This window comes from Haliotis rufescens, unplaced genomic scaffold (genome assembly GCF_023055435.1).
Source record: "Haliotis rufescens isolate VD_foot unplaced genomic scaffold, xgHalRufe1.0.p SCAF_2, whole genome shotgun sequence".
NCBI lineage: Eukaryota > Metazoa > Mollusca > Gastropoda > Lepetellida > Haliotidae > Haliotis > Haliotis rufescens.
This window is the reverse complement of record NW_025963890.1, coordinates 15,916,771-15,931,712: the sequence shown is the minus strand read 5'-3', so window position 1 is coordinate 15,931,712 and position 14,942 is coordinate 15,916,771. Positions and strand designations below refer to the sequence as shown.

General features: G+C 41.0%; 1 protein-coding gene across 1 annotated transcript; it reads right to left on the bottom strand.

Moving 5' to 3' along the window:
- Positions 1 to 1,396: 1,396 nt before the first annotated feature.
- On the bottom strand, positions 1,397 to 14,317 carry LOC124135608 (transcription elongation factor S-II-like). The gene is made up of 9 exons (XM_046501009.2): positions 14,159 to 14,317; positions 12,739 to 12,807; positions 11,845 to 11,953; positions 10,092 to 10,301; positions 9,313 to 9,375; positions 8,083 to 8,237; positions 7,342 to 7,488; positions 4,102 to 4,173; positions 1,397 to 3,652 (listed from the first exon to the last, which is right to left on the bottom strand). Exons 1-9 carry the CDS (start codon positions 14,225 to 14,227, stop codon positions 3,644 to 3,646), a joined length of 903 nt encoding a protein of 300 aa, XP_046356965.1. The 5' UTR covers positions 14,228 to 14,317; the 3' UTR covers positions 1,397 to 3,643.
- Between the last annotated feature and the right edge of the window lie 625 nt (positions 14,318 to 14,942).

Genomic DNA, 14,942 nt, shown 5'->3' with positions numbered 1-14,942 from the left:
TGTCTTGTGCTATGAAGGAACTCATAAATCTTGCAAGTTGGAATCAATTGAAGAAGAGTCATGATAAAACATGATTTTGATAAATTAGTTGATTTTCTTTCTTTACAAACTCATGAAGAGATAGATCGCAGGTCATTTGCGGTTAATGTAAGTTTGATTTTTGTTATTTCCATGGAAACAAGGATATAGTCATGTTAAATTTTATCACTGGTGTATGACACTGGAAACATTACGTTGCTTTATTTATGGCATGTGTATATATAACCATTCGCGAATTTAAGGTAATGTTTGTCAGAATCTGTGATCTTTTTATTTTTATGAATGTTGATAAAAGGTGTATGACAATATGTACAGAGACATTCATAACTTTTATGTAGACATCCAGTTTTGCAGATAATAAAATGTGGTCGAAGGAATGCATCCTCTGTGCTACGTGGAACTATTCGTTTGTTTTGCATCACACGAAAAGTGTGTGCACTGAAGCCTTAAGTTGTCGCCAATCGCTTTTAGTCATTGCGAAATATTTTTTTTTTTTAAACACCGTACTCAAAAGTCTGGGCCAGACAATCCAGTGATTGATACTATAAGAAACGATCAACAAGTGGCGGTACACTGACAGGCAATCAATCAAGTCACAGTCCCTCCGTCAAACAAATAAATCGCCTATTGGACCAGGACAGGGACCTTAGAAATACGAACCTTTCATGTCTGTAAAACGTCATTTCTTTCTTGTTAGAACAGTATTTCAGTTTTGTCAACTTTAAGAGCGAGTGAGTGAGTGAGTAGGGTTTAACGCCGCTTTTAACAGTATTCCAGTCATATCACGGCGTGTCAGCTTAATGTGGGAGGAAAGCCCGAAGTGATGCAGGTCTCAGACGTTTACCACTTCGGTGAAACCCACGAGCACGGGTATGGTGCTGACAAACCTAGAAACATAATCGGGGCGAACCGGGATTCGAACCCACAATCATAGGTTTCTGGCGTGCCTAAGGGACGCAAAACTGCACAGCGAATCACTGGGCCTTAGACGACTGGACCACCCGTGCCCCCTCAACTTTAAGAGGTGAGGTTCAACTTGCGTGCGTGCGTGCGTGTGTGTGAAACTTATTCCGATTTCTAGTGCTAGCCCATGAATATACCATGCCACTCTGAACCATGAATACCCCTCTCAGACACAGTATACTGACTCTGAGCCAACCAGTCCTTGTTTTATCCCCCCTCACCTCAATGCCGAGAGCCAGACTGGGTGACAAGAAGTAACATCTGTCAACGTATTTTGGTCTTAAGCTGGATCGAACCTTCCCCTCTCCAGGCAAACACTCTACCTAGAGGGCGGTCTTGTCAGCTTTAGGATGATATGGAGCACAAGTTAATGAAAAAAGATCCAAACAACAGATTCATCTTAATCCACTGTTTATTTACAACTGGATGCACAGTAGAACACCACCAATGATCTTTGTACACTGAAGGTGATGATGACTGCAGATTGAGAACACATGGATGGGACAAGACCAATCAAAAACTGAGATTTCCCTTAGCAATTCAGTATTACACTTGAAATAAATGAGTGAGTGAATGACGTTTTACACTCATACAAGATAGTACATATCATATCACTGCAGCCGGTAAATAATCAGACCCGACAAATGGTTGATAGTATGGGCATCGATCAACATCATTGGAGAAATGACAAATACCAGCTACATCACTCATTCTAGAACATAGGCTAAAGCAGGAATTATTTTCAGCATCAATACATGTCCTTGTCTAGATGGAATGACGACACTTTGTAGCTGAGAAAGTGTCAATGCAAATAAATTACAATTGTTGCATTCTAGCATTAGACTGCACAATGATGCCAGACAGGCAACTGTGGAACATTCACTCTTTTAAATACTTAAGATGGCAGTTTTAGCACACGTATCCTGTATGGGAGTGCAGCCCTGAACTCTCAAGACATAGGTGTAGACACATCCTATGTGGAGTGCAGCCCTGCTCATTTTCCATGCAAGTACAAAGTTTCATTGATGCTGCAGTGTTTGCAGATCAGGCAAGCTCTAATGTAAACTATTGGTTCAAAGATAAACTAAGCATAAATTCAAGACAAGCTTATCACAATATTGAATAGTCATACACATGAACAGTCAATTAGCTAACCATGCACCAAACACCAAACTGTTTGCCATCTTTAGTTGGAGGAAACCAATGAATCATTGAAAACAATTTGTAACCCAAATATATACCTGTATATGACCAATAGGCCTTCGTACATGAAATATTCTTTGAGTTTGAATAGCTGAAAAACTTTGAAACTAAGATGATTTTGATTACCTGTTTCCTGGAAAATATATCTTGCAGTGAACAATTTTTGGTTAACACCCCAAGCACAGTAAAGTGCTGACAAACCCAGTAACATTATTCAGGGCGAACTTGGATTCCAACCCACAATAACAAGTATCTAGCAGGTGGTGACACAACTCTGCACAGCGAATTGTGGTGGCCATAGATGACAGGGACACCCATGTCCCCTTTTATCATGGATGGTGACAGAGGAAGGTCAAGTACATAAAACACTGTTTATAACAGGTTTCTTCCAATACACAGGGCTCTGAATATTCTTCATCCTCATCACCTCTGCCAAATGGTATATGAAAACAACATTGGTAGATGCTGGATTAATACCCCTATCAACACTATTTCCTTTTTTAGGCATGTCAGCTAAATGTGGGAGAAATGCCCAAGTGATGCAGTTTCTAGAAGTGTACCACAATGGCGAAACCAGCGAGCACAGGTGCCGACAAAACAATCAATAGCAGAGTTAATCTGGGATACTAGAAATGAACCGAGATGAATTACTCAATGAACAAAGCATCATGCAGGTGGGGGCCCATTTATAAGACCATCTGAGACAAGTATCCCTATGTGATTACCACAGGGTAATCTTTTCATGCAGGGATTTATTTAGAATTCCAAACAAAGATCCTTTGGCAGGCAAACTGCAATTTCTTTTATTTTCCTCAATATTGGAATCTTTATAGTAACTATTTTCTTAAATTTAGAGGTATTTTAACTTGTATTCTCAGCATTGTGTTCAGTGTGGCAATATCAACCTCAGCAATAAAGCCTCTTCCTTTTTATCATGCTTATTGACCACATTATCACTGTAGCACAAGTCTCTTTACGGTTTAACAGTAGTTATACCTATGTCAACATGAATTGGGTAGGTTATTCATTCCAATTTGGGCATTTTTACTGACATTTGCTGCTGACTTGGGGTTTAATATTGGTCTCTCAACAGGCCTAGATAAATCCCTGCAAGTGATTTGCTGCATGGTTAGTGCTTAATACTATAGTGCTACAAGACAGTTGCTGCCTTTTCTTGCACTGATTGGTCATCTCGGGAAAAAGTCCTCAGCTTCCTGATCTGCCTCATGATCCTTCTAGGTATGTCCCTGTTTTGATTCTGTACACGAAACTGTTTTCCGAAGTGTGCCTATTTTCAGCCTGATCATCATGTTTCAATACAAAGACAAGCACAAAGAACAATGTAACTAGTCTGAAAACACTTGTGAAGCCAGTATCGACAAGTCCTGTAAAAATCTTCCACAACTGCAGGTAGTATCTGTCTTCGAGGCAAATGGTGTTAGCAAAACTGGAAAAACAGAAATAAAGCAATTACAATGTGTTGTGAAAATAACTGAAGGGACCATCAGCATATGGACACTCTACAAGGACTTAGTCAAGGACATAAAGGGACCTGCAGCATATGGACACTGTACAAGAATTAGACAAGGACATGAATGGACTTGCGGCATAGGGATGCTCTACGAGGACTTAGTCATGGACATGAAGGGACCTGCAGCATATGGACACTGTACAAGAATTAGTCATGAACATGAAGGGATCTGCAGTACCTGGACCCTTGCTAAGTGAAATATTTCTCCTTACAAAGTTTGGAGGTTGATGGCTCACAACTAAGGCTACCTGACCGTATTGTATCAGACTGTTATGTTGAATATCTGACCTAATGTATACCCATCTATCCAACAAGTCAACCTTAAAGTAGCTATGATACAGATTACATATTCTGTGGCTACATACCTTCCATCTATGACCGCACTCGTTGCAGTAGCAGAAGGTTGTCATTGGTTCATCAGCGCTTCTTGTTTGCACCTGTAGCAAAGGGAAAAGGCCATTAAGTGTAAATATTGTTATCATTACTTGTAATAAACTCCAGCTATATGACTGGCCAACTGTACCAACCAATACAAATCGGTCAGCAGGCCTGCACTGACATCATGATGTCATAGTGTTTCAAATAACATCATCTCCTTGTCACATCAACTGACCCCATTCACATTTGACTTACAATACCAAACCCACTAGTGGTCGTACGACAGATCTGATATTGTCTCTAAACATATTTCACTGAAAATAAGTGTACTTGTGAACTTATCATGATAGATTTATTACAAGTATCACTAGAAGGGTGTACAGGAAACTACCATCTTCCCGAGGCAAGGGAGTTAACTGACTGTAAAAGTCCAGTTTCCACCCCTGCCAAACTAGGCTGGAATTTCTAGGCTCGATCGTAGCGCCACCAGTGGCTATAACAAGTATTGTCCCTCCAACTGACCGGTCAGATTCCAATTCAAAATCACCTGCATTTGCTTCAAACAAAATGGCGGTGCCCAGTCAAGACAATCAGATCGATAATCAAGATCTATATTGTAATAAATCATGTGAGCACCTTGATTAGAAACATGAAAGGATTTGGAAAATATCTATTGAAGCCGAGTTGGCAGTACACATGCTTTACAAATCCTGCAATCAACTGAAACCTGCAAGGCAGTTGATGAACAGGACGTCGCTTTAGTTGCGCGATTTTAATTGGACTATGCATTGACTCATAGGGTCCAGCCAAAATGTAACTCCATAAATCCAGCCTAGTTCGGCAACTGTTATAGTCAGTTAACTCCCTTGATTTGACAAGATAGGAAATTATGAGTTACATTCAATGTCATGGTGTAGTCCATTCAGCTTGTGAAGTCTGTACACAATGATAGCAACACATGTATCTCATTATACCAACATAGTACAAAACATACCTGCCATTCTTACTTCCATGATTAAACATCTAAAAGCACACAATGGCTGATTAAAGCATGGATAAGAAAATCAAAGTTTTCTTGTGAAATACCCCAGAATGGACAGATGAGGAAAAGTTCTTACATGTGTTGAACTACTCACTTAATATCACGTGCATGAGAATGTGACTGATTTTCGTATTTAATATTCTATGTGTATCACAACAGGGAGGCACCAGGTAATTCATGTGAACAGGATGTCATTGAAAGACATACATACCTCCCTCCAGTGTTTGAAACAAAACAATTTGCCAGGTTTCATCAGGACCCACTGACCTTAGAAGCTGCAGCCTCTGACTAAACTCTTCAGTCCCTCATTAAAAAACTGCAGCTTATTCTAACAAATAAATGGACTCTGTCCCCACAATACATTAATCCAGAAATGTTATACCCTTGTGCATCAACCCAAAATAGTTACATTTTTTCATACTGGGTAACAAATGTTGGGATTTGTGTTTCCACACTCCTGAATAATGCAATTCCACTAGATCATACTCAACAGAATCAGAAGACAAAATTGAAAGTCTGTGAGCTGAATAGAATGTACAAGAGCAAATCTATGGCACTTTGCCTAGTATTATCTCAGAGCGACCGTTTGTTCTAAAAAGTGTCTGTGCTTGTTTCCATGGCTTCTTTATGAAAATGGCCCTGGTTTTGTTTAATGACCCCAAATTTTGCCACTTGGGCCAAAAGAATTAGCAACTAGAATGAATGAGTTAGTATAGTCTTACGCGGCTTTTAGCAACATTCCAATAATATCATGGCAGAAATGGCTTCACACATAGTACCGATGCGGGGAGGCAAAGCCTGTGGGGTCAAAGCCTGGGGGGAGCCAAAGCCTGGGGGGAGCCAAAGCCTGTGGGGAGTCAAAGCCTTGGGGAGTCAAAGCCCATGGGAGCCAAAGCCTGTGGGGTCAAAGCCTATGGGGAGTCAAAGACTGTGAAGAGTCAAAGCCTGTGGGAGCCAAAGCCTGTGGGGTCAAAGCCTATAGGGAGTCAAAGACTGTGAAGAGTCAAAGCCTGTGGAGAGCCAAAGCCTGTGAAGAGTCAAAGCCTGTGGGAGCCAAAACCTGTGGGGAGTCAAAGCCTGTGGGAGCCAAAGCCTGTGAGGAGTCAAAGCCTGTGAAGAGTCAAAGCCTGTGGAGAGTCAAAGCCTGTGAAGAGTCAAAGCCTGTGGAGAGCCAAAGCCTGTGAAGAGTCAAAGCCTGTGAGGAGTCAAAGCCTGTGAAGAGTCAAAGCCTGTGAAGAGTCAAAGCCTGTGGAGAGCCAAAACCTGTGGGGAGTCAAAACCTGTGGGGAGTCAAAGCCTGTGAAGAGTCAAAGCCTGTGAAGAGTCAAAGCCTGTGAAGAGTCAAAGCCTGTGGAGAGCCAAAACCTGTGGGGAGTCAAAACCTGTGGGGAGTCAAAGCCTGTGAAGAGTCAAAGCCTGTGAAGAGTCAAAGCCTGTGAAGAGTCAAAGCCTGTGGAGAGCCAAAACCTGTGGGGAGTCAAAACCTGTGGGGAGTCAAAGCCTGTGGGGAGCCATAGCCTGGGGGGAGCCAAAGCCTGTGAAGAGTCAAAGCCTGTGAAGAGTCAAAGCCTGTGGGAGCCAAAACCTGTGGGGAGTCAAAGCCTGTGGGGAGTCAAAGCCTGTGGGGAGCCATAGCCTGGGGGGAGCCAAAGCCTGTGAAGAGTCAAAGCCTGTGAAGAGTCAAAGCCTGTGGAGAGCCAAAGCCTGTGAAGAGTCAAAGCCTGTGGGAGCCAAAACCTGTGGAGAGCCAAAGCCTGTGAAGAGTCAAAGCCTGTGGGAGCCAAAACCTGTGGGGAGTCAAAGCCTGTGGGGAGCCATAGCCTGGGGGGAGCCAAAGCCTGTGAAGAGCCAAAGCCTGTGAAGAGTCAAAGCCTGTGGGAGCCAAAACCTGTGGGGAGCCAAAGCCTGTGGGGAGTCAAAGCCTGTGGGAGTCAAAGCCTGTGGGGAGTCAAAGCCTGTGGGGAGTCAAAGCCTGTGGGAGCCAAAACCTGTGGGGAGTCAAAGCCAGTGGGGAGTCAAAGCCTGTGGGGAGTCAAAGCCTGTGGGGAGTCAAAGCCTGTGGGGAGCCAAAACCTGTGGGGAGTCAAAGCCTGTCGGGAGCCAAAGCATGACGAGCAAATGCTTTAACCACTAGCCTACCCTACTGCCCGCATTTGAATGAAGACTGGGGATATATGTTATGTACCTGGTTGTATGTGACACTCTTCTTCCCACACTTGCCGCACTTGAGTAGATCCGTCACTGTGCCGCTTGTCTTGGCCAACTGATGATCATCAATGGCCTCTTTGGTAAACTTTGTACGCAAATTCTTCATCTCATTGCTTGCCATTTCCTAGAATACACAAAGGATCTAGGTATAGTGATATGTTCCAGGCCTTACGTACCTATGACATATTGCAATATTGCAGCTATATGATAGCAGCCTATACATAATCAAGTCTGGACCAGGAAACCCAGTGATTGATGTGAGCAAAGACCACCAAACGATTCAGCTTCAATTCTTAACTGCCCCAATTCAAAAAGTTTGATTGCAGCAAAAGAAAACCACTATTGAACATCCTCAATAGGACATCCGTTTAGGTTAAGATGCCATGGTGCTCAGAAATCATTGGAGGTATAAAATACATGTATCCATAACAATATAATAGCACAGCAATATTTTTTGCATTCGGAACCTCCGATTTCGCGAGATACAGAAATCAGATGTGCTTGTCTGCATGCTTCACTCACTTGTACCGAGAATATAGAAGATGAGTGGAAAGTTTACAGTAGTCCTCAGATCTTCATGCAGAGAGGAATCATGTTGGAGCAAAACATCTGATTTTAATGAGTCACAACACTAATGCCCTACAACAGATTTAGGGCAGTGACTTATGGAAGATACAGAATTTATGTACAAATGCACTGCTGAACACAAGTCTATTACCTCTGCTGTCATTTTGGCCAGCTGAATGGGTGTGATGTGACCTAGCAGCACGTTCTCCCTCAAACTAGGATTCTTGGTGTCTCTCAGATTGGCAACTCGGCTCCGAATTCTTGTCTTATACTTGGAATCTGTATTAGCAAACTCACAATACACAGCTAAGCAGAGTTAAGGACAATAAAGAAACCTAAAGTTGATAATTCATTGGACATCATTTTTCAAAGACACCCGATCTAATTAAAAATCATCAAGCAAACCTTTAAACAAAAAATGCCTCTTTGAGACCAAACAAAGAAAAAGTAAATGAGAACATAATATCATTCATTTTTTCTTCTTCCTTAATTTCACACACAACACCCCTGGTTGAATTCTGTTACAGCATTAGTATCAACATAACTTATTGCAAGAAGCATTCCCTCAAAATACAAAAGGATTCAGAAGAAAATCAGGGCTTGATTTCAGTGAGTGTGTGAGTTTGGTTTAACGCTGCTTTTAACAGTATTCCAGTTAAATCATGGCGTGTCAGCTTAATGTGGGAGGAAAGCCCGAAGTGATGCAGGTCTCAGACATTTACCACTTCGGTGAAACTCACGAGCATGGGTATGGTGCTGACAAACCTAGAAACATAATCGGGGCTAACTTGGATTCGAACCCACAATCATAGGTTTCTGGCGTGCCCAAGGGACGCAACTCTGCACAGCGAATGGCGGCGCCTCAGACAACTGGGCCACCTGTGCCCCCGCTCGATTTTAGGAACATGCACGAGTTGCCTGTTGACATGAAAATCAAGTTGTACCAAGCAGAGCCTGGGTGCACCCAAGGTTCATAAATTTATCAAAATTAACACACAGGCCGATTAGCAGCCATGGTCACATAAACTACAGACACATTGGTGTGAAATGTAATAGAAACCTGCACCTAACCTTGAAGTACCCACAGTGTGATAAACTCAAGCCTAAGCCTAGCTAAATTGATCCCTGAAAATATGCAGACGCCTCCATAGTCTGCTGAATGACTTTTTACTGCTGACAATTGTAGAACTTGCCTTTGAAAATGAAGGGAAATCAAAAATTGCTACGTATGACCTACCATCCAGTTTGAAGCAAAATGTTAGCCAAATCAAACAAATCTATACCTTGTAAAAATTGGAAATCAATATACCAGTATCTGCGAAAAATGCAGCGTAACTCTAAAGAGTCTTGTCATGTCAGGCTCAGTATATTGGAAGGATACCATCTTCAATCTCTTCTGCCAACACTGCCCCATCCATAGCATCCTCCATTCCTTCAGTGTTTTCTGCAATAGAAATAAAAATGATGTAATAATAATCGTAAGTGAGTGACTTGTTTTTACTCCATAGTAAAACCGATTACAGCTATATCACAGTCAGAAGGCTGGACATGACAAAATAATGCTTAATTGATAGTGTGACCAATTATTCCTGCTGTTAGGGTTTAATTACACATAAACTTCAGTACCTCACCCATAAAGTGCCTCACCTGGAATGTTTGAGCACATCTATGAAATGTCTCCTGTTTGTTTGAAAGCACCCAAATAGTGCCCCACCTGGTAGCTGGAACACATCCATATAGTGACCCACCTGGTAGTGTGAGTGCACTCATAAATTATCTCACTTTGTAGTTTTAGTGCACCCACAAAGTGCCCCACCCAGTAACTGGAGCACATCCATATAGTGTCTCACCTGCTAGTTTTCATGGTTTTAGTTCACCCATAAATTAACTCATCTGGTAGTTCAAGTGCACCTATAAAAATGCCTCACCTGGTTTTAGTGCACCCATAAAGTGCCACATCTGGTACCTGGAACACATTCATATGGCATCCCACATGGTCTTTTGAATGCACCCATAACGTTCTGTACCTGGTAGTTTTAGTGCACTCATATGTCTAACCTGCTAGTTTAAGTTCACCCATAAAGTGCCTCACCAGGTAGTTTGAGAGCACCTATGTTATGCCTCACCAGGTAGTTTGAGAGCACCTATGTTATGCCTCACCTGGTAGTTTGAGTGCATTCTGCAGCAATTCCCGACACTTGAGGCGGACAGGATCGTTGGTATAGTTAAGCCCGGACCCAGATGAGCTGCTCTCCCGTAGACTGGTGCTGCTCTGGGAGGACTGGGAGTTGTCAAAGCCATCGTTCGAGGACTCGTCCATCTTGGTGGCACTACTGCTGTTGGACTTCTTGTCACTGCCTTGGTTGGTTTCTGTAAGGCAACGTGTTATGCTGTGGTTACAATTTAGAAAATATATTTGCATCCAAAAATTGTTTTCAACATGTTCAAAAGTGAGCTATTACATATTTTATCTTTCTTACTATTGCATCAACTTACTGACTACGTCCTTCCTTGGTTGTGGTTGGTTTGATATGAGTCACCTTCCCGAGGCAAGGGTGTTAACTGACTATAAATGTCCAGTTTCCACCCTTGCCGAACAAGACTGGAATTCCTGAGTCACATTTTGGTTGAACTAACGAGTCTATGCATAGTCCAATCATAATCGCAAAACGAACTATAGGGTTTGTAAACAACATGGATTTCAATGTGCAGATATCGGTCAACTGCAGGATTTGCAAAGCAAGTGTTCAGCCAACTGGGCGTTGACAGATATTTTGCAAATCTTTTCATGTTTTTAATCAAGGTGCTCAGGTGATGTGATGCACTTGGCGTCGCAAGAACCTTTTTATTGCAATATAGATCTTGATTATTGATCAGATTGTCTTCACTGGGCACTGCCATTTTGCTTGAAGCAAATGCAAGTGATATGAGACGTGGAATCTGATGGGTCAATAGGAGGGATATAGAGTGAGTGAGTGAGTATGGTTTTACGCCGCTTTTAGCAATATTCCAGCAATATCACGGCGGGGGACACCAGAAATGGGCCTCACACATTGTACCCATGTCGGGAATCGAACCCGGGTCTTCTGCGTGACGAGCGAACGCTTTAACCACTAGGCTACCCGACCGCCCCAGGAGGGATATAGAAGGGACATTACTCGTAATAACGACTCGTGGCGTTACGATCGAGTCTGGAAATTTCAGCCAAGTTCAGCAAGGGTGGAAACTGGACTTTTATAGTTAGTTAAAACGCCCTTGCCTCAGGAAGATGAATATGAGTGGGTTTGGGACAAACATCAGGCAATGACCTACGACATCCATACATTAGTTCTTGGGGATAACAACAGAAGTTATAAAATAGTAAGTGATAAAATTAAATAAACATGGGCTCTAACATCCTGAAGAATTATGTAAGATAGCATTTCAATTTTGTTTTCAAACTGCTTTGAACAGTATTTCAGTTATATCATGACATGTCAGCTTAATTAACACGTGAAATTATGCAGGTCTTGGACATTATGAAACCATTGAGCACAGGTATGGTGCTGATGAACCCATGATCACAGACAGAAAACATGGCCGGGGATGCACTGCAAGGCAACCTGGGCCACTATTACATCCATGAACCCAAATGAAAAGGATTTGATCATCTCTGCTTGTTTGTTTGTTGTTTACCGCTGCACTTCACAGTAAGGCAATCAGTAAATTGAGTCTAAACCAGACAAATCAGTGATTGATATTGTGAGCAACAATCCACTCGCTCACGGTAGGATGACATGCTATCAGCCAAGTCACCGAGCCTGATTACCCAATCCATTTGGTTGCCTAAACAACCTGCAAAGGTATCTGGGGATATATTTTAACCCTATATTCAGGGTTAGTGTCGCTAGCAGTAGCATCATCAGAAACCAACCTGGCAACAGCTTCTTCCAGTTCTTTATGAGCGTCTTTGCTAGTGAAACAACTTCGTCATTTGAGGTTGCCTTCCTGAAGTTGTTCACAATCATCCCTATTCTGGTTTTCTGCAAACAGGTTTTCATCATTATCAATCTCATAGAATATATAGAACAACTGCATAGTTATGGGTCTACCAAGATTAATTATCCATTTCATTATTAACTGATATTCAGTGACAATGCTTGCTTATGATAATGTGGGTATATGTCAATGTCTTTGCCCAAATTAGTTCTCAGAATAACAATTAGGCCTCGAAAATTTAATTACTTAACCGTCATCCCAATTTCCAATTCTTATTCTTTCTTTTAAATGGGATTCAACTGAAGTATAAATCATTAAATGTTTCATTGAACTATGTATATAGTGTATTCCATCAAGGAAAGACAGAAAGGAACACTTGTACTGATTGTTTTAGCATGTGTATTCTGTAGCAATATCATCAAAATCAGATATACTACTCCAAATCTATGCCTCTGTGTGTGGAGATCTAAAGTGACTAAAGGCCACCTCCAAAGAAAATTGCATCAGGGGAACCCTTAGCTAAACAAAAGTCAGATATGCTGGTCTGAATACTTCATTCATTCATACCAAGAATTTAAAAGCCTCTACACTGAACGGCTCATCAGAAAGTTCACCTGATGCCTCCAATGCAGGTGTCCTCAGGGAGGTATCGTATCAGAGGGAAACATCTGATTTTAATGTGATTGTGTCTGCAAGTACTTGGGGACAATAAAATGATGCGAGGCAGGTTGGGGTGTTCTATTGTGAGGTTGGTGGGGTTGAAAAATCTCATAATTATCAAAAATATCATGCTTATGAGCATTGTCCCTATGTACATGTTGTACCCTACCTGCAAAACGTCCAAAGTCATGGGCAAGTCTCGAAGTGTCTTTAACAAATCCAGAGCAGTCACATGATCCTGGAAAAAAAGTATGAAATATTTTTTTACAAGCATGCCACATATTGTGCCCATTTTGTATTTGCATTCATTTATGTATTGATAGTAAAATAGACAGTCATCTGGACTAGTTTTAATATAAATGAATTTCTAAGGCTGTTACGCCGTGCTGTTATGGACATGTTGGGGTAGGACTTCAGTTGATGCATTATTAGTAATCTACATATACCTAATAAACATAATAATGCAAAATTATACAATTATTCTGAAAGAAACCATGATGATTAGTATTGTTATTACTTAAGCAGTCAATGTAGCCAATTATAATTCTTTCTCAAATATAATTCTTGTTTCTCGTGTAAATTAAGTTTACTTTCATTGATTTGATACCTAGAATATGATCAGCTTATAAAAACTGAGACTAAAATCTCAGTGATTTTGCTTTAAAAAAATGCCATTTGTATATTTTCATAATTTTGTGCCAATTTGGATAGGACATCCTTTTATATCATTATCAAATTTGACAATTATCTTTAGGTTAATTTGGATGAAAATCAGTCAACATACGAGAAATTAACTGATAATGCCAAAATACAAGTGAGTGAGTGAGTGAGTGAGTATGGTTTTACGCTGCTTTTAGCAATATTCCAGCAATATCACAGCGGGGGACACCAGAAATGGGCTTCACACATTGTGCCCATGTCGGGAATCGAACCCGGGTCTTCGGCGTGACGAGCGAACGCTTTAACCACTAGGCTACCAGACCGCCCCTCCAAAATACAAGACTCAAATGTATTTGCAATAGACTACCAACCAAAATTTCTCTTAAGCCTTGCTATTTGAATATTGTCCAACGATACTAAGGGAAGTGACCATAAAATCTGATTGGTCAATCTGAATATGTTCCTTATTCAGACAACTGCAAACATTTCAAATTTAACACTATCTCGATCCCAATGACGGACTGTCACTGGCATACAACAACGTATGCTTCATGGCTTTAGCAGTTACTTCTACTGAAAACACGGCTACCTTGTTTGTGTGAACCGCATAATCAATCTTATGTCATGAATAAATGATATATCGGGTTCGGTGAATGGCGCGCCGGGTGAAAAATGTAAACAGTTGGCACTAGCATGTGCCCGGTTTCACATATCATAACTCCTCTTGCGAACAGTTTAACCCTGAAACTGACACTATTATAATAAAGCGTATGCACAGATTTTGCACTACTTAAATTTGACGCTTTGTTATTTTTAATCAATTTATATCAGTGCAGACGTGAGAAGTCTTTGCAGTTTGTCATGTCGTGATGTTCTCCATCGAAGACATGAAAATTAAACAATAAACGCATTCTACACAGTGCACTTACCGATGTATCGTTTGAAATCATTTTCTCGAGTTTTTTCCCAACCCTGAGCACATCGTCTTCGCACCCCATTGCTTATTTAGTGTTTATTTGTATACAATAAAACAATTTTACTTTCGATAACATCCAACGTAATCTAGAACGGAAGTTATATTCTCAAAATGGCCGCGCGCGTCGCAATGCATTGTGATTCTACAACTAAATATTTTTGCAAACGAAACATTTGTATTTAACAAGAAATATGGGGATTTGGTAATAAAGAACAAACGCCGGTGTGTGAAAATTGATAACATAAATTCTGAATATATATAGTCATTGAGAAAGTTTTTTTACATACTAGTTCCCTAACGAGACATTTTAGATGAGGTACTGATTGATGCCTATGATAGGACGAGTTTGGAATCAGTTTTGTTCGTCAATAAAATATTGAGACACCGACTGCACTCAGCAGTTGGCGATCAAGCCATTTTAATTAAGAATTTCAATGTTTATTCTTTAAAAGTCGCAAAGAAATCAAATTGGTTTTTTTTTACGATATTGGGACTTTGTATTACATTTGCATTTAGAATAGGTCACAACTAATTTATTCGTTTCATTTTCTTTCCAAAGTGAGGTTGCATATCAGTACATTTTGATAGGTCAAGGTAAAATGTTTTGCTCTCACGCAGCAAATATGCTTTTGACAGGCGTAGGGGTGAAACCGTAAACTAGTACTAGAGTACTCGGGAGAGCTACCTCCTCTTCGAGAGACAACGTGATACGTCGGATCAAAACACACCCAAGGTAC

Excerpts from the sequence above, each read along its gene's own strand:
- LOC124135608 (XM_046501009.2), bottom strand. The coding sequence starts at position 14,227 with ATGGGGTGCGAAGACGATGTGCTCAGGGTTGGGAAAAAACTCGAGAAA. Across the intron at positions 9,376-10,091 it reads GAATGCACTCAAACTACCAG|AAAACACTGAAGGAATGGAG; the intron begins GTGAGGCATAAC and ends TTTCTATTGCAG. Across the intron at positions 4,174-7,341 it reads AGAGTGTCACATACAACCAG|GTGCAAACAAGAAGCGCTGA; the intron begins GTACATAACATA and ends CCTTTGCTACAG.